This window comes from Cryptomeria japonica, chromosome 3 (genome assembly GCF_030272615.1).
Source record: "Cryptomeria japonica chromosome 3, Sugi_1.0, whole genome shotgun sequence".
Taxonomy (NCBI): domain Eukaryota; kingdom Viridiplantae; phylum Streptophyta; class Pinopsida; order Cupressales; family Cupressaceae; genus Cryptomeria; species Cryptomeria japonica.
The window spans coordinates 639,469,714-639,496,026 of record NC_081407.1 but is presented as its reverse complement, the minus strand read 5'-3'; the positions used below and the strand labels follow the sequence as shown (position 1 = coordinate 639,496,026).

General features: G+C 41.7%; 1 protein-coding gene across 2 annotated transcripts in view; it reads left to right on the top strand.

Annotated features, from left to right (window-relative positions):
* LOC131050148 (uncharacterized) overlaps positions 1 to 26,313 on the top strand; it is a 79,777-nt gene that overhangs the window by 36,535 nt on the left and 16,929 nt on the right. For both annotated transcript variants that reach the window (XM_057984332.2, XM_057984324.2), the window contains exon 2: positions 9,724 to 9,934. In XM_057984332.2, coding sequence (XP_057840315.1) covers positions 9,724 to 9,934 — 211 coding nt within the window. The remainder of the gene's footprint in view (positions 1 to 9,723; positions 9,935 to 26,313) is intronic.

The following is a 26,313-nucleotide window of genomic DNA, read 5'->3' as shown; positions in this document are numbered from 1 at the left end:
GGATGACAAAGGGGGCTTAGTGGAGAAGAGTAGTGATGACATATTGCAAATTTGATGTGAGTAAAGCATGACCAAATCCACTATCATCATAAATCCTAGCTTAAGAGAGGCTACCTTTTGTTACCTTTTCACACATCGCCCCATTGCAAACAGGGACCCCCCTCTTTCTTGCTTTCCGCATCATGTTAGTTTAGTGTTTTGGTAGTTCGGTGGAAAATTTTGAGCTTTTCAATGCCCGAGTCTCAAGTTTTGGTATGATCATGCCTAAAGTGCTATTAGGGTTTTGAATTTTGAGTAGGATCAAGCATATGAAATGTCAGATTGTTATTGTGATCCTAATTTTGTCTAGGTCTGGATTTTGAGTGTCAATGAGTTTAAATGAGTCTAGGTTGGTGATATTTTTGTGCCTAAGCATCAAGAGGTCCTTTAGGAATTGTTTTTTCATTCCTATTAGGTAAATCAAGTCAAATTTGCACTTTGTCCCAATGGAATCCTAATTTTCTTGCTCAAAATCTAGTTAAAATGTGAATGTCCCAATGTGTAACGATGAAAATTGACATGTCTGGATACTTAGTGGTGTGAAAATCATAAAAGTTTTGATGGGAAACATGAAATCAAGGTCTAAAAATAAGTTTTCCCGGTGAAACGATGTCCCTTTCTGAGTTTTTAAGGCATAAATGGACTTTTTCCCGATGAGTCATGATTTTCCCCACTCATTTTCCTAACGAGGGGCGTTTTTCCCTAGGTATCCTGATAATTGTCCTGATGGACCATGTTTTTCCATTGGGAGGCCTAAAATTTCTCTATGTTGGAAATTTTCCTGATGAAGGTCAAATTTCCCTAGGAATGAATGATAAAGTTAATGCGGACAAAATCCTTTGTCCTGATGGAGGGCGCTTTTCCCCAAGACCAATTTCTGGACAAATTTAAGGAAATGAATGCAGATGATTGTCCAAATGGGGATATATTTCCCCCAAAATGGAATTTATGGATGAAAATGTATGAATTGGGTATCCAGATGACATGTTTTTCCCCAAAGTGAATTTTTCCGGACAAAATGATGGATTTGAAGTGTCTTGATGAGGGTCAATTTTCCCCAAAGTGAATTTTTGGGACTTAGTGAGTGAAATAAAGTGATTTAATACTTCCAGATGGGGATCGATTTTCCCCAAATGCCAATTGTGATGAGTTTTGAAGAATTTTAATGCAAATTATTGGCCAGACATGGATCAATTTTCCACAATTGGCTGGAATTTGATGACTGTGAATGATTTTAAATTCCAAGTGTGCCAAATTTGATTGTTTTTGCCTAATTATATAATGCCTGGAAACAAAAATTAATTATCCCAAGGCAAATCGATTTTCCCAGACAAGTATAAAAGGCAAGTTTTTATCCCACATTGCTTGTGTGGTGAAGTTTCAAGGTGAAAACATGAATTAAGGGACCCAGCCAGCAATATGATATTAGTATATTTTGCTGATGTGACCAATTGAAGACACCATTGGAGGCTGATTGGACTTCCCAGCTGAGCAAATTTGTCTAAGTGTCATTTTAGACACCATCATTGAAGGTTGAAGTTACAGATTGAGGGTGATTTTTGCTGAATCAGACTTGGGTGCCATCATTGGAGGAGAGTTGCAGTAAGTTCAGTGACTGGTTAGGCCACATTTTTTGGTGATTTTGTAGAGGTGGCGTCATTATTGGATGCCACAGTTTTGTGTGTGGCTGGTCCTTCGACTTTTGGGTGATATTTTGAAGACATGGTTGGGCGCTATTGTTAGGGTGTGCTGCCATTATATTCAGATCTGCATTTGGCGCCATTGCTGGAGGTTATCTTGACCACCATTGTTGGCTGGACTTTCATTTCCAGGCCTGATTTTCACTTCCAGCCTTAAGGCGATTTTGTCTACACATCAAATTTGGAGACTTTTGGGGCCATATTGTGGCAGCACCATTGCTGTTACAGTCTGAAGCTTCATATTCAGCTTTGTCTTCAGACTTGGTTGTCATCACCAGTCACATATTTATGCCCAGACTTGGCCATTTTGACCTTGGAGAGGTAAAATGATTCATATGCAAACATTTCACATGGCCGTGACTACTTCAAATGATTGATTCATGTTAGTTGTAGGTTGTCTTCAGACTTTTTGGAGGCCATTGTTGACCTTGGAAGGTGTATTCAAACATAGAAAGTTGAAAATCAGACCTTTGCACACCTTTTTCCAAGTGTAATCAGACTTGTGGTATATTTACGAACCCCATGTTGACATTTTTCTGAGTATACCAGCTTGTTTTCAGACTTAAGTTTACATGATCAAACCTTATAAAGTCTGAAAATTAAGGTTTATGGTTTTGTACCTATTTTATCAAATTTTTATTTTATTTTCAGAATTTGCAATGAATATTGTTGATTTTTGATCCTAAATTTGTCTAAATCATAAAAAATCAGAACTTATGTAATTCTGAAAATAAACCATCTTAGTATTTTCCATGATATGGACTTAGAGTTTCATACAGGCGCCATGTCTAAGGCTGGGATTGCTGCAAGGAAGGAAAAATTGAGGATAGTGCAAGAAGGTTTCTATTCGGATTCATGGTTGTCATCCTGATGGAAAAAAATTACGGATACAAATATGGAATTCTTGGAAATGGAGCGGATGCGGTAAAGGATGTTCGGAATGAAGAATCGGCTTCCTTCCACACTTTCCGCCAATATCATAAAGAGTGGCATATACAAGGCGGTTGGCTTTCCTCAATCCATATAATGCAGTGAGCTAATCGTGGAGTGTGCAAAGCACTATGACCCGATGACCCGAATGATCAAATCAGCTAAAGTGGCCGTGCTTGCATGCCTTGCTGAAGATGCAATTGTGGAAGTGTTTGTGATCCCCAAGAATACGGATATGCGGGAGAAAACCAAGGATGAATATGAAGCCAAGTTTCTGAAGAGGGCAGATGCATGTATGATAGTTGTAAATAAAGAGTGGATAGCTGAGCCTAGACCTCACCATTCTAAGGTTCCCAAGAGGCTCTTATGTACGGATTTCATAGATGAATATAGCAACCTAATATTTTTGCTCAATTGAGTGATGGTGATGCCTCAAGGTGCCCTATTTGAGGGTTGGATGTTCTACTTTATCCAGGATTGTATAAAAGGAATAGTGGTCAATTGGGCCAAGATTATAAGTGATAATCTCGATTTCCAATTGAGAAATGTGGAAAAAACCAAGTCATTTGGAATGACTTCCTACCTTGTGTACTTGCAAAATTTGTCACATACAAGGGACTGATATGCAAAGGAAGTCGGAAATGGACCAGGACAGTACATAATCTACGAATGCTATATGCAACTTCATATGCACAAGATTGAACATTATAGAAGGGTGAATGATGCTTTCACCATGTACATCACAAGGCTACTGCAGGGTGGAGTCCACAAGCGGTTGTCCAAGGCGGCAACGGAGCTTATTGAACAATATGGATCGTGGTGCATTCGGTTTCCGACTTTCACATACCTACGGATTCAAGGATTTAGATCCAAACCTTATAAACTTCCTAGGTATCCGACATATAGAATGATCCTACTTGAGGTGGTGAGAGTCCATAGATGAAAAACTCTGCGGGTTTTTCAAAAACTCGCGAGTACTCGCGGGTCGAAACCCTAGCCGAGTCACTTGCCATTAAACTTGGCTCCGAGTTTCTATAAAACACGTAGCGTTTTTGAGGAAATACTCGTGAAATCTCGCGAGTTAAACCCTCTTTCTTGAGAAAAACTCGTCAGGAATTACAAATTTGATTCGCAACTTCTATTTTTTGGCCATGAGACAGGATGCGCTAAGGTTTTCATCAGGTTTTTGATCGCGAATAAAAATGTAATATGATTATATGAATGAATAACTAGTTAGAATGTAATATGATTATATGACTGTATTTTCAAATGTTTGATAAAGTTACCGAGTTATTGCCGAGTGTTTTAAATTTTTTGGGCTTGCCAAGTCATTGCCAAGTCTGAGTTTTTCAACTATGGGTGAGACAACTTTTGGAATTTGATTTTATCCAAAAGGAGAAGCACAGAACAGGGATAAATCCCCCTATTGCATTAGGGAAGACTTTGGAGGTGTGCCATAATGCGGCTGTAGCTAGTTCAGTCATTGGGGAACTTGAGTTCTATCATCTTGGAACTCATAAGAGCAGGGATCGATTTGATCTGCATAATAATGTTTAAAGGTCAGAGGAGAAAAGTTCATATATAAGGTTGACATTGAGGATTACTAGGCTAATCTCATGGATGAGCAAGTAGTAAGGAAGAGAATGTGGTCCCAAATGTCAGTAGATTTCATAAGGAAATGCGAACTGTTTTCCATTCCTGATTAGGTAGTTGATGATAGTGATCATACTCATTTGCAGTATGAAAATGAAGTGAGCAAGCCTATCTTATTGCCTAGTTGGACACAACGTGAGGTGGTGGACTTGAATGAACTTATGAGAGAAGTTAATGATTTCTCCAGGGAATGGGTGGACAAATATGTGAACAAATTGATAGAAATGGGTGTCACCCTTATGAAAAAATGAGACAAGTGGAGCCTTCTCTTGACGATGACGATGAAATAACACCTACATATATAAGAATACATGCAGATGAAGAGAGTCATACTCCCAAAAGAAGGAAGGGTATGCCTAGAGAGTCTAAAATGAAGGGTAAGGAGACAGTTAGTCAACCATCAAAGAAGAAGAAGCATAAGCCTAGCACTCCTTTATCCACCACCAGTTCCTCCTCAGTAAAGAAATAGGAATGCCAGAAAAGAGTAAAGAGTTTAAATGATGTTCCAATGCAGAGATCTTGTTGGAAAAGATTCAGGAATTACAAGCTACAGTGCAGTTGGCACCGCCGAATGAGGATGAAGAGCAACCTGGATCTCCCACAGTCCATTTGAATGTTAGTTTGGGCAACAACGTGTTTGATTTGACTAGGGATAAGGAGGATGACGATGATGCCATCTCAACATTGAGAGGACTAGATCGAGAGATGTGCCTCGATGATGGGATGGGTATTTCCACCATTCCCGATTGGTTATTACAGAGCATGGAGAAAAGCAAGATGGTAGGGATGCAACCTTTTGAGAATATTGATGATGTCTTAGCAAGAATGAACAAAGAGAGAGCAGAAGAAGGCTAAGATATTTTCCAATGTGGCTAGAGATGAAACAGGTGTGCAAATTGCACAAGTGGCTATCCCAATGAGTGATATGACCAAGGATGTGGCCGCTCCCATGGATTATTAGATTACTTTGATTGCTCTTGGATGAAATACAAAGAAGTAGGAGTTCCAATAACTTGATGATATGGTCCAGGCAATCAGGGCATGACTGGATAGGACAACTGAAAAGAAGAATATGTATAAGGAAGAGAATAGGAGACTTAAGGGATATATTGCAGGGATGAGCTCACATAGGAATGAAGATCCCACTTTCGTCTCACCTATTGCAGTTGATCGTGGATTTCACTTTGATCATGAGGTAGTGAGGAATACCCATACAGAATTTGGGAAGTGGATTGAAGATGTGACAAAGCAAGTAGATGATTTCCTAACTTAGCTTGTCCAAGCATTTGATAGATCGTAAATGCTCACATTCAAGATACAATATTTGGAAGTAGTTTGGAATGATTTCCAACCGGTACAAGAGAAGACAATTCCCCACCTCAAGGTGTTGAAGCAAATCCCGATACCCACATTGATCCACGAGGAAGTTGTGCACAAGGGTGATATTTATGACTTTCAAGGATGGTATTGTTCATTGGCCATGCAGAAGTCTACTTGTGAGCATGCAAGGAAAGATTGTGCAGAGATGGAAGGATCAATCCATGAGATTCAATCCAAAATCCTTTCATCCATTGAAGAATTGTTAGGGGTAGATGTCAATGCTTCCAGCGGTCTACACTTGGAAGAGTTGAGAGAAAAGATGAAGTTCATGTACTTCAGCTAGTTGGATTCTTTGAAGAAGAATCAAATTGATGATTTAGTTTCCTTGTTGATCCACATCCGCAGTTCGCAGAAGCTTATGTCAGATTGGGAGAATGTTTTGGATGCTTGTTCGGATGCATTGGATGCGCAACAGGGGGCTTTGCCTAGCATCACCATGGAGGAGCTAGATTTAGTTTTGGCTAGATTCTTGGAATATGCTTCTAGAGAGAGGAATGCAGGCCAAAATCTTCTAGAAGATTCCCTATTTGATGATTAGGTGTCATTCTATTGGATCACATGTTGGTGATTCCTTTTTTTATGTAAACCCTAATTAGGGCAAATTTAGGGCTGTGTTGGCATGATCTTGGCCCTTGACTCTAAATGAATATTGTCCATTCAATTCTTTTGAGACTATATATATCCGATTGCCTCTCATTTGTAAGAGAGATTTTTGAGAATTGTCGTCGACATGCTGCAGATTTGAATACAATCATTGAAGTTTGGTGATTTTGTTTAAGTTTTGTATGCATTTGTGGTTCTCATTGCCTCCGAGTTATATTAGAATTTGCTTTCAAGTATTGTAGATTGAATGAAAGAAGTGTTGAATGCATTTGTGTGGAATCAATTTAATCCATACCACTAGCTTCTTGTTGATTGTAAGTTTGCCTTGCGTGGTCAATTGGAATTTAAAATTGAACTTAATTTCAATTATTTCATGTCCATTGGCATGTATTGCCTTGATGGTATTGATGTTGATGGTGATAATTTGAAAATCTATGAAATTTACCTTAGATGATTGCACTAAGCTTGTGTCAAATTGCTCTTTGATGGTGAGACGTTGCCTAGTAGGATTCCATTAAATTGTTCAATGCCTCTTGCATTCTAGGTTTTAGATTAGAAATTCCTAAATCCTATTCCTTTTGTCCATTTAAAAAAAAAAACTTTGTTAGATTAGATTGAGCTCAATTGCAAAATCTTAAGTCATTAGCATAACCAACTCCAAATCCATGATAAAATTGATCGATCCAAACAACTGTGCAAGTCCCCAAGTGAAAACAACATATCACATCAAGCCATAGAGTTACCCACATGTCAAGAACTGACCGTAGAAACCTTGGAATCATCTTAGTTGATCAGATATTTAGCATGTGAGGTGATTTTGTTCAAGAGAGGGTAAAATACTTTGGTATTTTATTCTGTGTTCGTATGTGCATAAAACACACATCAACACTACCCTCATCATTTCCAGCCATTAATCTAGTGATTTTCAATTTGTTGCTGCTATTGAACTGTTTTCAGTCATTGCATGGCTGTTTCCAACTTCTTTGTTGCTGTTTTTGGTAAAGGATTTTCAGTATTACAGATTTTCTACCAGTTTTATACTGCTGATTTTCAAGATTTCTGATTTTGAAATACTTTTATCAATCATATTTAGCTACTAGTTTGCAAATCTTTGGAAAATTTTCATGTATTATGTTGTTTGTGAAGGATTTCAGCCATTGGAGTTGCAAAAAACAATTGTTCCAATCACTGCACTGCTGTTTTGGATGAGGTTTGGAATGAACTTTGGCTGTTGCAATTTTGTTTCAGCTTGTATGCTAGGAGATTGGTTCAAACACTTAAGGGTTTCAGCCTACAATACAATGTTAAGGTCCATTGGAATTTGGGTGAGTTATCATGTTCATTTTCAGATTAGAGTGGTGTAACAAAAAGGTGGTGGTAAATTCACGGAGTTGTCTTTGGTTTTGTGGTTTCTTGAAGATATATTAAAGCAAGGAGAAGAAAGCATCATAAAAAAGGAGCATGTTGTGGGTTGGCTACTAACATTTCTTGATCCAAGTCAAAGGTGGGGAAGTATCATCCCAGAAGTTTGCATTTATTCTATCGGGAGTCATGCACACTACTTTGACGTCAAATTGTTGAAGGTTTATAAATTGCATAACATGATGCATAGTGTTGGTACAATAGTATTTGAGCATTCGAGTATGCTTGGTGCTCTTTGGCAAACGTTATTTCATTTGATAGGGACAAGATCTAGACTCTATGGATATTACAACATGATTAGTCATCCGAGTTTACAATTGCTTGTGGGCAAGCAATTCAAGGAAGAGCAGAATGTCATGTCCCCTTTTTTCAAATTAAGATAATTAATAGTATTGTTTAAGTAGGGTCCAATAATCTCTTATTTTAAAGGCAACTTAATAATATTATTATAACTAAAAGAAAAGTTGTGTTTAAACAATAGTATTAAAATCGAAGTATTTTCAAATACTTAAAATAAATAAATAAACTAAAATAAAAATTAAAAGTATATTTAAATTCTTGAAGGGTAAGTAGGAACCAAGGGCCCAATTTGAAAAGGTATATCAAGAAGGTGCCTATCTTCATTTGGCATTCATTCAAGTTATCCTTTGCATCTAATTTTCAGATTTGGGCAGTTTTTTTAATCTAGGGCATCCAAGGTCTAAAACCCTTGGTTTATTTGAGGTTTGAGAGGACAAAAACCCTTGTTTCTCATTTTGTGTTATTCCATCAAGGGATCACAATTGTGTTGATATGTTGAGGATTTGAAGACATTTTTCATTTAGCTCTAGTGTTTATCATTGATTTGTGGAGATTTCAAGCAAATATTCCAATGAGAAAGTGATTAGTTTGCAATAAAAGTTGGCAATTGGCAATTGGACAGTTTCATTGTTGGTTTTTCAAAATCAATTGCTGTTCATCATCATTTTCAACTAGATCTGAGGTGCTATATTGAGGAGGAAATTTATTATCATTGTCTATTTCTCTTTCAAATCCTAGTCATTAGATTACAAGTAATTTCTGCATTTTTTGGTGGTTGATAATCAACATTTTATGCTGGATTTGAGTGCCATATCTAGGAGATTCTAATCATCATATATTATTGATTTTTCAATGGTTTGCATGCATGTTGATCAGTGTTTGCCTAGAATTTATTTCAGATCAGTGGAATACTAGTCCTCGTGGGTCAAATTGCATAAGCCATACAACCTTTAGATATCTAGCAGCCATTTATCATCATTCTATATTGTTTACCAGCATCAAGGAGGGTCTGATCAGATTTGGAGGAGCTATAAGCACTGTTTGTTGGTATACAGAAACTTTTTACACCATTTTACTAACTGCTACAATTCTAAAATCCCTGTCGTGACCTACAACAATTCATACCAGGTATTTGAGGGTTTCAAGACAAAATGATATTCTTCAAGGATGTCTAGGTCTACAATTTGTGAGTGATCTTTTAATGCTAAAATGAAAAAAGTATATTGTTACATGCATTGCAATAATTTCCAGCTCAGTGGGTAATTAAAATCAGATCCCTGAAGGTTCCTAAATTGATTGTGTGATGTGGAATGATGTTGAATTGAGTATTTTAATTCAGATATGAACGTTTGGAGCAATCTAGGGTTTATACCAGCAATTGTAATTGATGTGATTGATCATATGAAGTCTTGTATCAGCAATTGAGGGTTTGCTAAAGTGTTTCTAGTCAATTGTTTTCAATTTTTATTTTCTGTTCTATCTTGGCTTGGTTTTCAAAATTTAGAAAAAAAGAAATACCAAATTTCGTAAAGCTGCACAAAATATTGCATGATTTTAATTGGGAACTTTACGTGATCTTTGAGTAGAGTGCCATTCATCCTGCCTACGAGAATATTGGGGATGTCTATTCTTCCTGAAAAATGATTCCATTTAATGTGTATCATTTGATTTCTTTTCATTGTTTTTAATTTTGCAGACACTAGCTTTGCTGCTACAAAACTTGACAAGAGATGACTTTATCAGGGACATTGTGACATTGAAAGTGCAATGTGAAGATGATCCTGGTGCGACATGGAAGGTTTTCGAATGCAATCCCTACATCTTGGGTGAAGCAGAAAACCCAGATATGTATATTTCGTTTCTAAACTACCTATGCAAATTGGCAGAAGAAGACCATAATGTTGTTGGTAAGTACTAAAAAATAAAATGATTAAGAGTATACAATGCACATTTATAAATAATACTCAATTCACAATTGAAGAACATCAAAACCATTATCTAATGCAAGGAGTTCTATAAAAAAACAAGTTATGAAGACCAAGCAACGTCTAGTATATTAGAGAAATATGTCACACCAAACCTTAATAAAGAGTCTATAAAAAAGTCCCTGTCACAAAGAGGGTTGGTAACTTGGTGGTATAACAAATATGTTTATGGAAGGTTGTAGGTTCGAGTCCTGATCTGTGGACACTAACACAATAATATAAGAACTCAATACTCAATTATAACAGTATATCACCTCATGATTAGAATGGACAAGGAAGAGATGGAAAAAGGATAACAATATGTTTAAATATCAGTAACAAAAAGAAAATGGATATAACATCAACTATGGCAGGATCTGAATCATGAGTCAGCATTGCATCATATCTCTCATACTTAAAAAAATTCTAAACTTCTTGATTCATGAGAATCTGGTTCAATAAATGTGATGATTACTTCTATGATCTTGTTTGAATCAAGCAACCTTACCATTTTGATAAATATGTTCTGTAATTCTTCAATCTTATAACAGTGAGCTTAGTGTCCACTATTCTTTCAACGTGCTCCCTTTGTTCTGCAGTAGCTGTAGCATCCATTGTTCATGCACATTCGCTTGAATTCAATTCATTTTTACTTGATAACAATGCATATCAACAACGTTAAGGATGGAATTGATGACAAATTCTTTAGGCAGAGCTACCAAATAGGCGATTCTCATTTGTCTGCTTGAATATGCATGACCAATTTTCTTTGGTTTGAAATTGTGGTAACCTTGCAGGAAATATCTATTTATGAAGGTAAACATGACTTGTTCACTTCATAGTTGCCTTTGCTCTTTGATGTAAATCTGCACTTCTCTTATACTTGTCTTTCATGATTTGGAACTTGAGCTTAATTTCTTATAACACTCCATGCACATGCTTTGCAAATTCCTCCTTAAACTAAATCCTACTGTTTTGGAATCTCACCAACTAGGCACCAAAGTGAATTGCCCAAATTTCTCGCCACCTCTGGTTGCTTATCCATTTGTGGGTGGTAGGCTGAACAATACTGCGACTTGATTAAGGCTAGTTTGTCCTGCAAGTGAAACCACATCCCATTGACATATCTAGCAATAGGCTGCTCTTTGTCCTTTTGCAAATTTGCTCTATCTGCAACTTCATAAACTGCTTGATAACTTTTAGCACTTTCAGATTAATATAAACTCAGAAAACAGATTTTAGTTTCTAACTAAATTGATTAGATGCAAGATTTAGAGTTTTCTAGGTTTAGGCATCACATAAAAATGAACAAAATAAGAACAAGACACGGTTACCCTGGGAAAACCTCCTAGGAGGAAAAACCCAGCCAGAAAAGATCCTTAGATCTGATTATGGATTATATTCATATGAAGATTACAACACTTATCTTTAGTACTTGAAGATGATTGCACATAGGGCTGATAAGGTCTTCAACAAGTCTGCACTTTTGTAAGTCTCAAGCCTGCCCCATTTAACACAGTAATCAGCAATCAGATCCACACCCTAGGTCAGCACTTTATTGTATCTTAAGTCTGCCCCTTTGCCTGAAATTGGACTGCAACCCTAGCTGTTTGAATCTGGAATAGTTCGCCCTCCTTGTAATGGTATTTGCATAATAGTTCGCCCTCCTTGCAATGGTATTTGCTCTTGATATTATCGCCCTTTTATGACAGATACAAATCGCCAATATTACTTCTTTAAACTTCACATTTTAGGCAGAGGTATAATTCGCATGGAATGATGAATTGGTGAATGATAATGTGAAGTTGTTCTTTATTTATATGGTGAGCAATGACTTTAGTCATGTTGGCTTGCTTTATAATTTATTTATTTATTACTTTTCCTTTTTAGCCTTGATAGGGTCGGCCCTATTTTGGGGGAGCACGTTGAGTGTGGCATGAGCAAGTTTAAGTGGTGCCGTGGGGTTTAGGCAATGTTACCCCGAGTTTCCGGGACGGGGACGGCAGGGGACGGCGAGATGTGTTTCCGGGACGGCAAATTTTTTTGCCAAATTTGGGGACGGCGGGGGACGGCTATTAAAATATAGGAAAAATTTAAAATATATAGGAAAATTTCAAAATTCTAAATGTTCATATGAAAACATGGATAAAGCATGCATACACACATTATATTCATATGAAAACAATAAAACATGGAAATAGCATGTGTATGATACTATGAAAAGTTGAAGACATTTTAGAATGAAAATTCTGAACATACAACATTGTTAATACTCAATAGACAATATGCAATTATGCATTCATAAATCAGAATTTCAATTCATTCACATTGTCAATATGCACATCATAATAGATATTAAAGAAATAACATACAAAATGTCAAAACAAGGAGGTTAAATTTTCCCTACTTCTATCGACGCGGTTTCCCCCCATATTTTTCAACGGGGGTTTGGGGGCAGCGCCCCCAAGGTGGGGTCAAGGGGCAGCGCCCCTTGCGCGCTCCCTGTCGCGATATAGGGCGGGTTCGAGGGGCAGCGCCCCGCGAGGCCAAAAAAACTTATTTTCATAAAGGTGTTGGGTGTTATTTTTCTATTAACTCGCCGAGTTTGGCGATTTCCTAATCTCTGTGTCAAAATGCCCAAAGGCTACACTGCTGCCATATAGTTTCATTGTCAAAATTATAAATTAAATTAACGTTATCTTTTAATTTTTTTATTTTTAATAACAATTTGAATTAATAAGGGGCCTATATTAGAAAATTTTAAAAAAAAATTGAAAATATAACTTTTTTTATTTTTTTAATATTTTTTAATGGGCTTAGATAAGGTGGACGTCTGGCCGTCCCCGGGACGGATTGGGGACGTCCCAGCCGTCCCTAGCCGTCCCCGGGACGTACGGACGTCCCCCAAGGCTAGGGCAGCCGTCCCCCCCGTTTCGGGGACGTCCCCTAAAAATATAGGGCAATTTGGGGACGGGGGGAAACATCCCCTGGCCGTCCCCAAGTCCCCGAAACGTCCCTGGGACGGGGACGGGGACGGGGATGGGGGTTTTCAGGTTGGGGACACGTCCCCGGGTAACTCTGGTTTAGGGCCCAGCCCTATACGTTGGAGAAAGGGGCCAGCCCTTTGGGCGGATTCCAATGTTGCCCAAGGCAATTGGAATCCGCCATTCCCTAATTACAATCAACACTGCTCTATGACTTAAACAAAAAAGAACTTCCTTTGCCTCAAAATTTGGAATTGTTTGAACTTTGAATATCTTCTACAAATAAACTGTAGGTAAGAATTTGGCATGCAGCTCTTTTAATATCTTGGGGCAGAATTTAATCTTGTCTTTACATTGTCCTCTCTGAGTATTTTGGAGATTATGCCACCATAAGGCGGCATGCAACTAATTCTTGCCACTATCAAAATACATTGCTAGTTCTTGTAGCCAATCCATTAACAAGTCAGGGTTCAAATCACCACAAAAGATTGAAATCTTGGCCTTAACTTTTATCTTCTATTTTGAAATAAAATAGCTTGTATCAGTCTTTCTATGGGGTATGCTGCTCTAACTCATGTTCCCAAATCTTCTTGTTCATCTTTGAATTCATTCAGTTGGAATCTTGCATCAATTCCTTCTAATCTTCTAAGAAATCCATCTCCACCATTCCTATTTCTCCTAGTTCTCTTTTCCTAGTTCAAGGTCATTTTATAGTGTTCTTTGATACCAACCAATGTAGAATATTTCTTCTTTCTGCCGCAACCAATGCACAAAATCTCTCCTTTATGCTGCACTCCTAAAACAACTCTTTGATGTGGTAACAGTATATAACAAAAAAAAGAAAAATCCATAGGACACCAACTGCCAAGTAGAATTTCTCTATTTTTATTAAGCTCAGCAGAATAAAATGGATAATCTCTTTATTTATTGGAATATAAAGTCCCCTGCAGCAACTTTTTCTTTTCTATCCAAACTATTCTACAGAAAACTTCTATCTTCCTTGTAGGAAAATATTTTTGATTCTCTGAATAGACTCCTTTATCCAAGTTACTGGCTAACAAAATTTCGTAATTTTTTTCCTTCTTATCACAACATGCAACAACTGGCAAGATCTCAATCAAAATTAGTCATTTTCATATTTAATCATAGCACTTACCTGTATCGTTTTTAAACCTTGATAACATGTCTTTTGTCCTCTCATAACCATAAACTTGCTCAAGTTCTTTCTTTAGAGACAAACAAGAAGTGATGCAATCCATGCATTGTCTTGTTCTGCATTATAGATATTTTATATTAACAATCTTACTCCCCAGGAGAGGCAGTTCCCACATTTCCTCTCTTCTCGGTTTCCAATATGTCCATCTTGTTCTCAGCAATATGTGGAAACACTCTATTGTAAATTTAGAAATTACTTTCAAAATACAAAATACGTCAACTCAGAAGCTACCATATCCCAGATATCAAACAAATTTGTTTTAGGTTTAAAGCGAGGAAATTGACTTGTGCTCGTATGTCTGAGAAATTTCTGAGTCTGCCTTGTGCCCCTCAATAGTGCTCTGCCCCATTCTTCCATGGCCAAAAAATTGTATTCCATGGTTCAGAATTGTTAATTGCAATTTGTTCTTTCCTCTTATTTGAATCAGGAAATTTTTCAGATTTTCTCTAATTTGAAAGCTTCTTGAAGCCTGCCTCAGAAAACATGATAATGAATAATCATGGTTAAGAGAAATGATTTCAAAATGGTCGGCTTTGTTTTTCTTTTCCATTAAATATTTTCTTGTTCTTTTTTAATCTTCTATAATTCAACATCGTTAGTGGCCACTTCTTTCTTTGTAACCCTCCTAGAAATAAAATTTTCTGCTGCAATTGCTCTTACATTTGTAGTCTCCTTCCCAGCCTTTTCCACAAGCATCTTCTTCTTCATTAAATTTTTAATTGAAACCATTTCAATGGGATGCTCTGTTTACCTCACTGGGTAAACAGGAAGAGTACAGAAATCGAACAGCAATGCACAATGCAAATACAAAAGAAGTACTAGAATAGGCTTGCCATTAATGTCAAAAGATGTTCATAGTATAATCTGTCGTCAACATTACATGTCCCCCAACACCCGGAGGTGGTACAATATATGACAGCCGAAGGGGTGCGACACAACCGTCGCGACTCCAACTACCTACCCGTCGGCTAACTGACTATCAATAATTAACATTACTAAACTATACATTTTTTCCGATAACATCATCCCCCCCCCAAAAAGAAGTCGTCTCCGACGACTAACAAAATGGAGACAATGCACATATACACCCAAAACAAAGTCAAGGAGGGGGCTGAGGAAGCGTCCCTGAAGTCGAAGGCTGGGATGCTGGTGTCTGGGCCGCCAGGCAGGCGCTGAGGTCATAAACCTGCTGAGTGCGTGCTGCCACATCCTGCTCCGCCACCAACACCTTCTCTAAAGCCGTCTTCACCATATGCGCAGCTGCCAGCAACTCCTCCTTGGTATCCGCGGACTCTGTCATACCGACCAATTGAGTCTGCAACAAACCCCGCTCTGCAGTAACAGCATCCAACTCCTGCTGCACAAGGCTCCGCGCACTCTGCTCCTCCGACAGGCGGATGTCAACCGCAACCTTCTCTGCACGGGCTGTCTCAAGCTGTGCTAACAACTGCGTCCTCTCGGCTGCCCACGAAGCTTGCTGTCTGGCGAGATCTCTCTCTATCTCTACACGAGCAGCCTCGCGGACCGCAGACTCATGCTGCGTCTGCCGTAGTGCATAGTAGGCATCCCTGTAAACCTGCTCAATCTGTCGGACGAGAGTAGTCACCCTACCCTCCACGACGGGCTGAGGCACACTCCAAGCCTCAAGCATTGCATCTGTCTGAATAGCTGGCCACCCCTGTGACTCAAAGCATGTAGCAAAAGCTGTCGAACAGCCTACCCGCATAAATTGGAGGACCTGCTCTAATTCCTCCACAACCTGCTGCAAAGCTCGCGTCTGAGCCGTTGCCACCACTCGCCGACCCCTCGTCACCATATCTGCTAAGTAAGCCTCAATGTCCTCCCCATCCTGCCCTGAAGGCTGGGACCCCGATATCTCGAGTGGGACCAAAACTGTTGCATCCTGCTGGCACAAAGGTGTCTCCTCTACCCCCGCCTACTCCTGGATAGCAGGGACGACTTCTCCTATCTCATGCCCTATTGCGGGTACCGGTGTCTCACCCGATGAATCCTCCAAGTCTACCACCTCCGTCGGAGGCTCTCGTCGGGGTGAGAATACAACAGCTCCTACTGGTGGCATCACCGTCATCTGAAATCGCCGGGTCAGCCAACTCCCCATAGCCTCCACCGATGGATCCGTATTGAACACCTCCGGGCCTCTCTCCACCTCTAAAGTGTGTCTCTCCAGGGGCTCCTCCAACAAAGAGGCAGACACAGTCACTACTGCCTCGGATCCCACAACGTCCAACCGCACCTGAGGCTCTGCGTCGACCACCTCCCTGTGCTCCTCCTTTGCCACTACTTGCTGCGGTGATCCACACGACTCCGTCATGCCTTCTGTACGTGCCTCTATGGCCGGAGGCGGTCCCGCGGGTGGCGCACTAGCCTGCAGAGGTGGTACGATGGAAGGTGATGCCACCTGCTGCATTGGCCCAAGTGCAACGGGTGTGCAGCCCTCCCCAAAAGCTGGAATCGACGTGCCTCCCACTCCCGCGGATGACCTCACAAGTGTGCCAAGTGGTAGTGAGGGTGGCGCAAACAAGACTCGCTCCCCCGCGGGCTCCATCCTCCCCTCTTCTGTCACCCTACTGCTACTATCCTCCACCGAATCCTCCTCCTCCGAAACCTCTTCGCTGCTGGAAGTCTCTCTTCCACTATCAGGTTCTGCCGAGGGGGTCTCTACTATCCTTTTCCGTTTCGCGAAAGAATGGCCAATGTCAAGGTGTCTCCAATGCATGATAGGAGGCTCACCTACAGCCAATGGTCTCTGCGGCTGTATCTCCAATTCTGCCTCCGATACTACTTCTCGCGTGGCCTCTAGAAACAATCCGATGGCATAGTGGGGCATGTAAAACGTGCGATGCTCCATCATCAAAAACTCGCACATCCGCTCTGATAACAATGTAGCCCAATCATACACAATGCCATTCAGAAGTCCATTCATCAATATGATCTGTGGGAGAGCGATGTCCGATGCCCTACCAGACCCCGTCAACCTGCTCTTGATGACGTCCATTATGCACCGCCAATGGCCCTCTGCAACAAAAGACCTACGCATCCCACGGCTCTTCGTGGCATCAACAATGCTCTCCAATTCTGCTGTGGTCAAGTCTCGGGATACTCGTTTAATCCAATATTCTTTTTCCTCTCGCGTCATCTTCTTAGCTTTCGATTCCACTTTCTTGCCATGTACTCCTGGAATGCCAAACACTCTCGTGAAATCTGCCGGTTTGAAGGATATCGTGATATCCTTCCCAAGGTACTCAAAAGTACTCTTCCGTGAATGGCTATCAAAGGTATCAACCATGAACCGTAATGCTCCCTCATACTCACGGATAGCAAACACAGGCATTCGGATGGCCCACTCCACTCCTGCTTTCCGAAGGCTCTTCTTCACCAAATCATCATCTGGTGTATCCTGCCACCACTTCCTGCATTCGGACTCATTCAATCCCTCAAAGGTGATATTATGCGGAGTCCATGTGTTCTTCCCTCTTGCGGCATGCTGCTGTGGTGTCTTTCTCTTCTGCGTGGCGTCCATTGTGCTACCTGCTATGCGTACACCCAAAGGGAGAACTCGCTTATCTTTATTCATGTGGCTGCCCTGCTGCAACCGTTTTTTCCAATTCCTTTTTCCTGTAGACTCCATTATCTCCCTGTAACTAATTTGTTTAGGAAAAACTCTACCCTTCGTAACCGCCCTCTCTTTTTTTGGCTGCCGCCGTGCGGCTGGTTGGTCTACCTGTGGCTCTTATTTCTCCCTTTGCGCCTGCTGTGCGTGACCCTTGCTGTTTGGTCTACCTGTGGCTGCGTGGGATTGCTGTAGTTTTTTTTTTTTTTCCAATCTTATTGCTATTTATGCTTGGTTCTAGTTTGCAATTAAACTGCACAAGAGTGCAGGTTTTTAACCTTAACCAATCAGTCCAGAACTGTGGCAAACAATTGATTCATTTCGGCGCCATTCACATTTGGTGATGGAGATAGCGGCTTGCATGAACCCATCAGTATTTGCAAATATTGAACAACCCCACGAAAAACAGAAGAATCTGAGCCCCCGCCTTCAAAATTTTTTTTACCGAAGTCTCTATTTTATTCACGGACCACGGCCATTGTCTCCAAGAAACTCCCTTGCTGTGCGTGGTTGTGCGGTGGTCTGGCTGTGCGGTGTGGTGTCTCCTTCGTTTGGTGTGCGGCGTGGTGTCTCCTGCGTGCGGTGTCTCTTCCTTGCCTCGGCGTGGCGTTTTATCCCTGCGGCAGTGTCTCCTTCGTGCGGTGTGCGGCATGGCGTTTTATCTCTTTTTAAGCGGCCTACGGTGGCTTCCACCGCACGGTGGCTCCATCGTCGGTGGTCCCACCGCACGGTGGCTCCACCGTCGGTGGTTCCACCGCACGGTGGTTCCATCGTGCGGTGATGCCGCCTTCGGTGGGCCCACCGTACGGTGGCCACTTTTTTTTTTTTTTTTCTTTTATATTTTTTTCCAAATTTTCTTTTATATATATTTTTTCGAATTTTCTTTTATATATATTTTTTTCAAGTTTTCCAATTTTTAGCAGCCGCTGTCTGACTGGGGGTTCCCGGTTCCCTCCGTTCGTGATAGACCTTTAATTTCGACCCGTTGACTGCGTCTGGTATCTCCTTCCCGTCCAGCGTCCATAACTTTATCGCCCCGTTCGTATTGACTTCACGTATCCGGAAGGGCCCTAACCATCGGACTTTGAATTTCCCCGGTTTAATTTCGTTTCGTCCATTATATTTCAAGACTAACTGCCTCGGGGTGAACCTCGCCCGCCGAATGTGTTGGTCGTGCCAATGTTTCCTTCGTTGCTGGGCCACGTCTGTCACCCATTGTGCCATCAGCCTTCGTTCATCGAGTTTGTTTAGGGCATATAGGCGCTCCCTCAGGCTCTCCATATCGCCAAGTTTATTCTCAATAGCAATTCGGAGACTTGGCACCATGAACTCCATCGGTACTACTGCTTCTTGTCTGTACATTAATTGAAATGGTGTCTGGCTCGTCGTTACTTTGTAGGTGGTGCGGTATGCCCATAACACCGACGGTAGTCGCTCCTCCCAATCTTCCTTTTCTACCCCGCACGACTTATAGATGACCGAAACCAGAATCTTGTTGGTCGCCTCCGCTTGACCATTGGCCCTCGGATAATACAGACTGGACAAGGAGTGAAAAATTTTGAACTCCGTCGTAAGGAGTCTCACCACATGGTTCACAAAATGGCCTCCTCTGTCACTGGTTATCTGAAGCGGAATTCCATATCTTGTGATGATTTGTTCATAAATAAATCTGGCTGTACTCACCGCGGTGTTATCAGGTAGGGCCCGTGCTTCAACCCATTTTGTCAAGTATTCTGTAGCTACCACGATGTATGTACATCGCCGCGGTCTGCTGACTTTTAAAGGCCCCACAAAATCAAGCCCCCAACGTTCGAATAACTCTTGTGCCGCTGAAGGGTTTAATGGCATAAAGTCTTGTTTTAGTGGTTATCCGGCCCTCTGGCATGTATCACAGCTTCCGACCCATTCTCTGGTGTCGCTGTGTAGCGTCGGCCACCATAGTCCGGCTAACAGTACTTTCATGGCCGTTGTGTCCGGCCCCATATGACCTCCTGCGGGTCCTTCGTGTGCTTCCTTCAAAATCCCCGGTATCTCTTCCTCCATCACGCATCGGCGGAGTACTTCATCTGTTCCCATTTTGTAAAGGAGTCCATTGATCAGTTGGAACGTTCGGCTCCTTCGGACCAATTTGTGTCGTTCCCTTGGTGGCATGTCCTGAGGGAACTGGGACGTCGATAGGTACTCGCCAATATGAATGTACCAGGATGGTAAAGCCGCAATCTGGAATAAGTGCGCATCCAGGAAATCATCATTCACCCCCTCCGCTCGTTCTCCCGACTTGATTCGTGACAGTTGGTCAGCGATCACATGGCTCTTCCTTGGCTGTACTATAATGTTGAATGTGAATTCTTGCAGTAATAACAGACACCGACTCACCCGTCCTTGAATACTAGGTTTATTCACCAAGTACATCAAAGCTTGGTGGTCTACATAGAAGGTGAAGGGTGTCGCCAACAAATAATGTCGGAACTTCTGTACTGCGTAAACCATGCCGAGCGCTTCCCGTTCAGTTGTACTGCAATTCCTCTCAGCTTTCGAGAGTAGTCTATTGGCGAAGTAGACCGGGTGATCCAACCCATGATCCCCAACTTGTGCTAATGTTGCACCTATTGCGTAGTTGGAAGCGTCGACGTGCACATGAAATTCTCTGTCCCAGTTTGGGTAGGCCAATATTGGTGCCGCCAACAGTCGTGATTTCAATTCCTCGAAGGATTCCGACTGCGCCGTTCCCCATACGTACGGTTCCCCTTTTCTTGTGAGGTTATCCAGGGGGTAAGATATCTGGGAGAAGTTTTTTATAAACCTTCGGTAATATCCGATGTGTCCCAAAAAAGATTTTACCCCTGAGACATCCTGTGGGGGTTCCATCTCCACAATCACCCGAACTTTATTCGGGTCTGTTTTAAGTCCCGCTTTACACACTGTGTCCGAGTAGTCTACCCTAAGGTACCATGAATCTGCATTTCTTAGGGTTCAGTGCGAGTCGTGCCCTCCGGCACCTGTCCATACATTCTCCGAGTGCCTTCAGATGCGTCTCCTCCCCGCTGTAGATGGACCAATCATCTAGAAACGCCTTGAAATTACCCACGGACATCTTATCAAAAATGTGGAGAATTATTCGTTGGAACGTTGCCGGAGCATTGCAGAGACCGAAGGGCATCCGGTTGTAAGCATATACTCCGTCCTCCACCACAAATATCGTCTTCAGCGTATCTTCCTCCGCTATTGATATTTGGTTATAGCCGGAAAATCCATCCATAAATGAATAGATTTCATGGCTGGCCACCTCTTCAAGAATAGAGTCCGTGAACGGTATGGGAAATGGATCTTTGATGGTAACTGCATTGAGTCGCCGGAATTCGACACAAATCCGGATCTCGTTACCATCCTTTTTGAGAGATATTACGATGGGGGATACCCATTCGCTATTCTGCACCCTAAAGATAATCTTGGCCTCCAGCATTCGTTCATTCTCTTTTTGTACTTTTGCAGCATAGTTTTTATTCATCCTGTACGGTCGCTGCCGTACTGGTACTGCGCCTGGTACCAACAAAATACGATGAACACATAACTCCGGTGGGACTCCCTTCAAATCCTTATAAGTCCATGCGAATACATCTTTGTACTCGGTGAAAATCTTGAATGCGGCCGTTTTCAGCACTGGGTTCCAATCATCTCCTACCAGAATGATTTTCTTATCCATCTCCGTACCTAGATTCAAAGGTTTCACCGTCGGTTCTTCATACTTCATGGCCTCCTTGTTTCTAAATTGATGTGCGGGTACGGTGTCCATTGTAGCTTCTCTTTCCTTATACTCCTCGTATTCTGGAGGATATTGATCTGGCTCCTCTCCTTCGACGCTTAATACGTTACAGGAGGGTGAGAACATCTCATAGTCCTCCTGCTGCCAATGGAACAATCCATTTAGTGAATCTGTGTCATCCTTTGAATAGCAACCTCCGATTTTTAATATGCCTTCGGCATCTGGGTCCATCCCCTCTCTCCCTTCGTCTCGTGGGTCATTTTCCCTCTCGGATTCAGATCCCGAGGAAGAGGCAAGTTCCTCGCTCACCAACTGCGTCCGGAGATCAATAGTGAATTTCTTGCCTTCGCTCTCCATCGAGAGTGTATTTCGTTTCCAGTTGTGGTTTGCTTTCGCTGCCACCAACCATCCTCTTCCAAGTATGGCGTCATACCCTTTCTGTTTCAATGGAATGACCACGAAGTCGAGTACAAAAGGTTGTGCACCCACGGTGACTTGCTGTGCCATCAACATGCCGATGGATTTAATCCCGTGCTGGTGTGCACCTAGCAGATTAAACGTAGGTGGCCACAGAGTGGGCTTTCCTAGCTTTTTCCATGTGTCCTCCGGAAGGACATTTACTCCGGAACCGCCATCTACTATAGTATCTGTCAGGATGGTGCCCAGGATGCCCATCTCCACCACGGCTGGGTGTCGGCCGTTGTTGACGGTAAGTACAACTGGATTTGTTGCCGAGCTTCCTAGTATGGGAGCGTCCATGTCTCTCAGTTTGGGTTTATCAACCTTTGTGCCCAACAACATCTTCCCCAATTGTGGTATGGTGTGTAGGAGGTCTTCCAGTTTCACAGGTACCTCCATTTGGAGCATCTGCCGTACAATGTTCCTCTCCGCATCTGTGCAGTAGGGTCCAGATGACTCGTGTGTCTCTCCCCGTTGGGCTTTCATGGCCCTTTCTATTTCCTCCCTTGCCTCCGTCATTCTCTGCTTCTCCATGCGGGGATGGGGGTATCGGGCTTCCTTTGCCTGCCCTCGGGTAAGAGCAAGGATGGCTTCTTTACCCCGTGTGTTGCCTTGGATATCAATCAGATTGGCCCCTACGCCAGACTTCGGACAATCGACATCTTCATGGTCACCGGGGCCACACCACCGACATAGCTTTTGAGCGGTGTCATTGTTCTAACACTCTCGTGCGTAATGACCCCATTGATTGCAAGCCCTACATTGAATCATCGGGCGTCCCTTCGCATCGTATTGGACCCTGTTTCTGGTGTAATTATTATTATTCCCCCGTCCGCCTCGTCGGTTTCCTTGGTAGCCTCCGGACGATGCATTATTGTTTGAATCCGATGTGGAGGGCTGCTCATGTGCAAAGAGCACTTGCTGGTTACGTGCCTTCAGATTGTATGGGCATTCCTTCGTAGAATGTCCCATGATCTGGCAGATGTCACAAAATGCCTTCTTGGGACAGGCACCCTTTGTGTGGCCGCTCTCCTTACAATCCGTGCACCACAGTTCATCATCCTTGCTTGTGGTCCCCTTCATTGTCTTAAACTCTTTTAACATCCGTTCCATATCCTTCTGAAGGGCCGTGACTTTCTTCTTCGGCTTCTCATCACTGCTACTCTCTTCTTCCGACGTATCATCTTCAGAGGATGACGAAGATCTATTCTTCTTCTTTTTGGCCGTCTTATTTTCACTTTCCAAGTCCATGGCCCGGTTGTATGCATCATCGTAGGATGTCGGAGGCACAATTTTCATCTTTCGTCGTAGCTTAGGGTTCAAACCCTCGACAAACCACCGCTTCTTTAAGCCATCAGCCGGTTGGCTTTCCATCTTTCCGACTAATTCCTTCAGCCGGCGGCCATATGCCCGTACGGTCTCCTTCTTTCTTTGCTTTGTTCCATAGATTTCAGAGACTATCTCATTATCATCTCGGAGAAGTCGAAATTCCTTCTCGAATGCTTTCTTCAATTCATCCCACGTAGTTACCCTGGTTTTATCCAAGTCTGAATACCAGTCAATAGCCACTCCTCTCAGTGTGGCGGGAAATTGCTTCATCCATTCATCCTGGTCAGTCACCCCGTTGGCTGTCCAGATGGTTTCGCATGTACGGCAATGCCGTGCGGGATCATCTTTGCTATCCCCGTTGAATTTGGGCAACTTCTGTTTGGTCGCCATTGATGGAAATCGTCCACTTGGAGGTGGTTGTGGCTGTGTCTGCCCTCCGGCCTCCGGCGGTGCTCCCTCCGATGCCGCTGATGTCTCTTGTGGTGGTGACCGAAGGTACGGTGTTTTGCCTTGTACCTATCGTGCGGTTAGCTTCCCCTTCGTCGTCACCCGTGCCCGGCTCCCTTCGGTGATCCTCCCTTTGTGGCGTGAGAGATAAGTTTTTGAACCGATCTCGAGTCTCTTCAACTAGTTCTCTCCGTAACCTAGTTTCCTCTAGAAACTCTTCGAGGCTTCTCGCTTTACAGTAGTCTGGTGATGCGTAGAAATTCCCCTCGGCTTCTGCACCTTCCGTGACACCTCCTTGGTTCCCTTCGGGCAACCCTTCGGCAGGTCGTCCTTCGGCAAGTTGCCTCAGCCTCCGTCTACGTTCTACACGTTGTTCTAGAATCAAAGCCTTCTACGCAGCCTCCCACTCGTCGGTTTCTAATTTCTTATTTCTGTCTTTATTCAGTAAATTGGGCATTAATTGTGGTACAATTTCATGTTTCACAACACATAAACCAAAACACAACACGTCTTTATTAATTCATTCTTTTGTATACAATCAACATAATTCTTCTGCTTCTAACAGTGTTCTTTATTTCTCTCCCTTCACAATTTAAGGATTATTTGTCCTTCGTCGGTCTTCTCTACGTCCGTCATCCTGGCGCTCATGAAATTCTCGTAAGATTTGCTGTCGTCGGTTCTCACGGTAGGTGTCTTCTCTGCGGTTTTGAAGAGCCAAAAATGCTTGAGCCAGAAGGTTAGGCAAATTGCTCATCAACCGATTCACCGCCGGGCTTACACCAAGCGTGCTCCACACAACATCCTCTGGAACCGCCTCAATGGTGGCTTCCCTCCGTACGTGTGTTTCGATGGCCGCCTGAAGGATGCAAGAGAAATCTTTTGTGAGTGCTCGTTCTCCTTCGAACAGTTCTTGGTGATCTTCGTCAGGGTTACTGCTCGTCCCCTCGGGCAATGGTTGTCCCATTATCCCTGTGCCATGTAGTATATTCCCGTCCCTCTCGAAATAATTTCGGCAACGGCGCCAAATGTTTACCTCACTGGGTAAACAGGAAGAGTACAGAAATCGAACAGCAATGCACAATGCAAATACAAAAGAAGTACCAGAATAGGCTTGCCATTAATGTCAAAAGATGTTCATATTATAATCTGTCGTCAACATTACATGTCCCCCAACACCCGGAGGTGGTACAATATATGACAGCCGAAGGGGTGCGACACAACCGTCGCGACTCCAACTACCTACCCGTCGGCTAACTGACTATCAATAATTAACATTACTAAACTATACATTTTTTCCGATAACATGCTCCTCCTTCATCTTACTTCCCATTGCAATCTTAATTATGTGTTAGACATCTAAAAGTCACTCTTTTGTAATGTCCCCAATCGAACAACTCTAGGAAATTAGTGATTTATCAAACATATACAAGTTGAAACAATAATCAATTACCAGTGTAGATTCCAAACCCTAGCTGACTAGCAATAACGCAGTATTGTAAACCTTTTTAAATTAAATTTACACTTCCAAACAGTAAATCCAAACTCTCATAATGTTAGCGTACATCTTCAAATGTAACATAAAGAGCAGATCTGAATTGTAAGTGTCAAATATATTAAATATGACTGTCAATTTATGATTCGATACAATTATTCACCAAGGTTTATATAAAATTCTTATTCAATTAAATCGACCAAATATGAAAGTAGATTTGGATAATGAGTTGTTGGATAAATTATGAGACCAGCAATAAACATGCAAACATCAACTTAGAAACACCAGATCTGATTTTTATTTGCAACAGCCAATGTAATCAGCAATAATGTATGTAAAAGCAGCAACAAACCCTCATAAATTACCAATATTAAGTCTGTAAATGATTTGAAAATTCCTTTCAATCATCCAATAAAATAAATATAACTGATTTGCTTGCAGATATTAATCAATTCAAATCTCCATAAACTGAAAATTCAATAAATCATTGTAGCGACATTGTAGCAAACTAAAAATGACTTCAAATTACTATAGCATGTTGAACATGACTTCAATCAATAAGCCCAAGTGCAATCCTTGACTAGAATCACTTCAAATGGAGATGACAGTCTTCATCCTCAAATCCATAAATGGAAAGTCCAGAGGATTTAGATCTTCAAAACCAAGAATTTTCATCTTTAAATGCTTCAATCTCCAAAATGGAAGAAATAATGAAATGATAAAATTAGATGCTTCAATGTGAACTTCGACATCTCTTTTCTAGATGATTTATTTTGGGCCCTTTATTTTATTTTTCTTTTTCCCTCCAAGTATAATATATTTTTAAGCTACATGCAAAGGCTGTTTTTCGAATTCCATTTGAATAAAGTGTAAAAAAAACTCTTTAAATATTACATAGGACCTAGAATATATAAAATGATTGGGCTCGTTTAAAATAACATTATTTTTATTTCCCTTGTTCTATCCTTTAGCCTATGGGAAAAGGGGATCGGCTAGAGGTC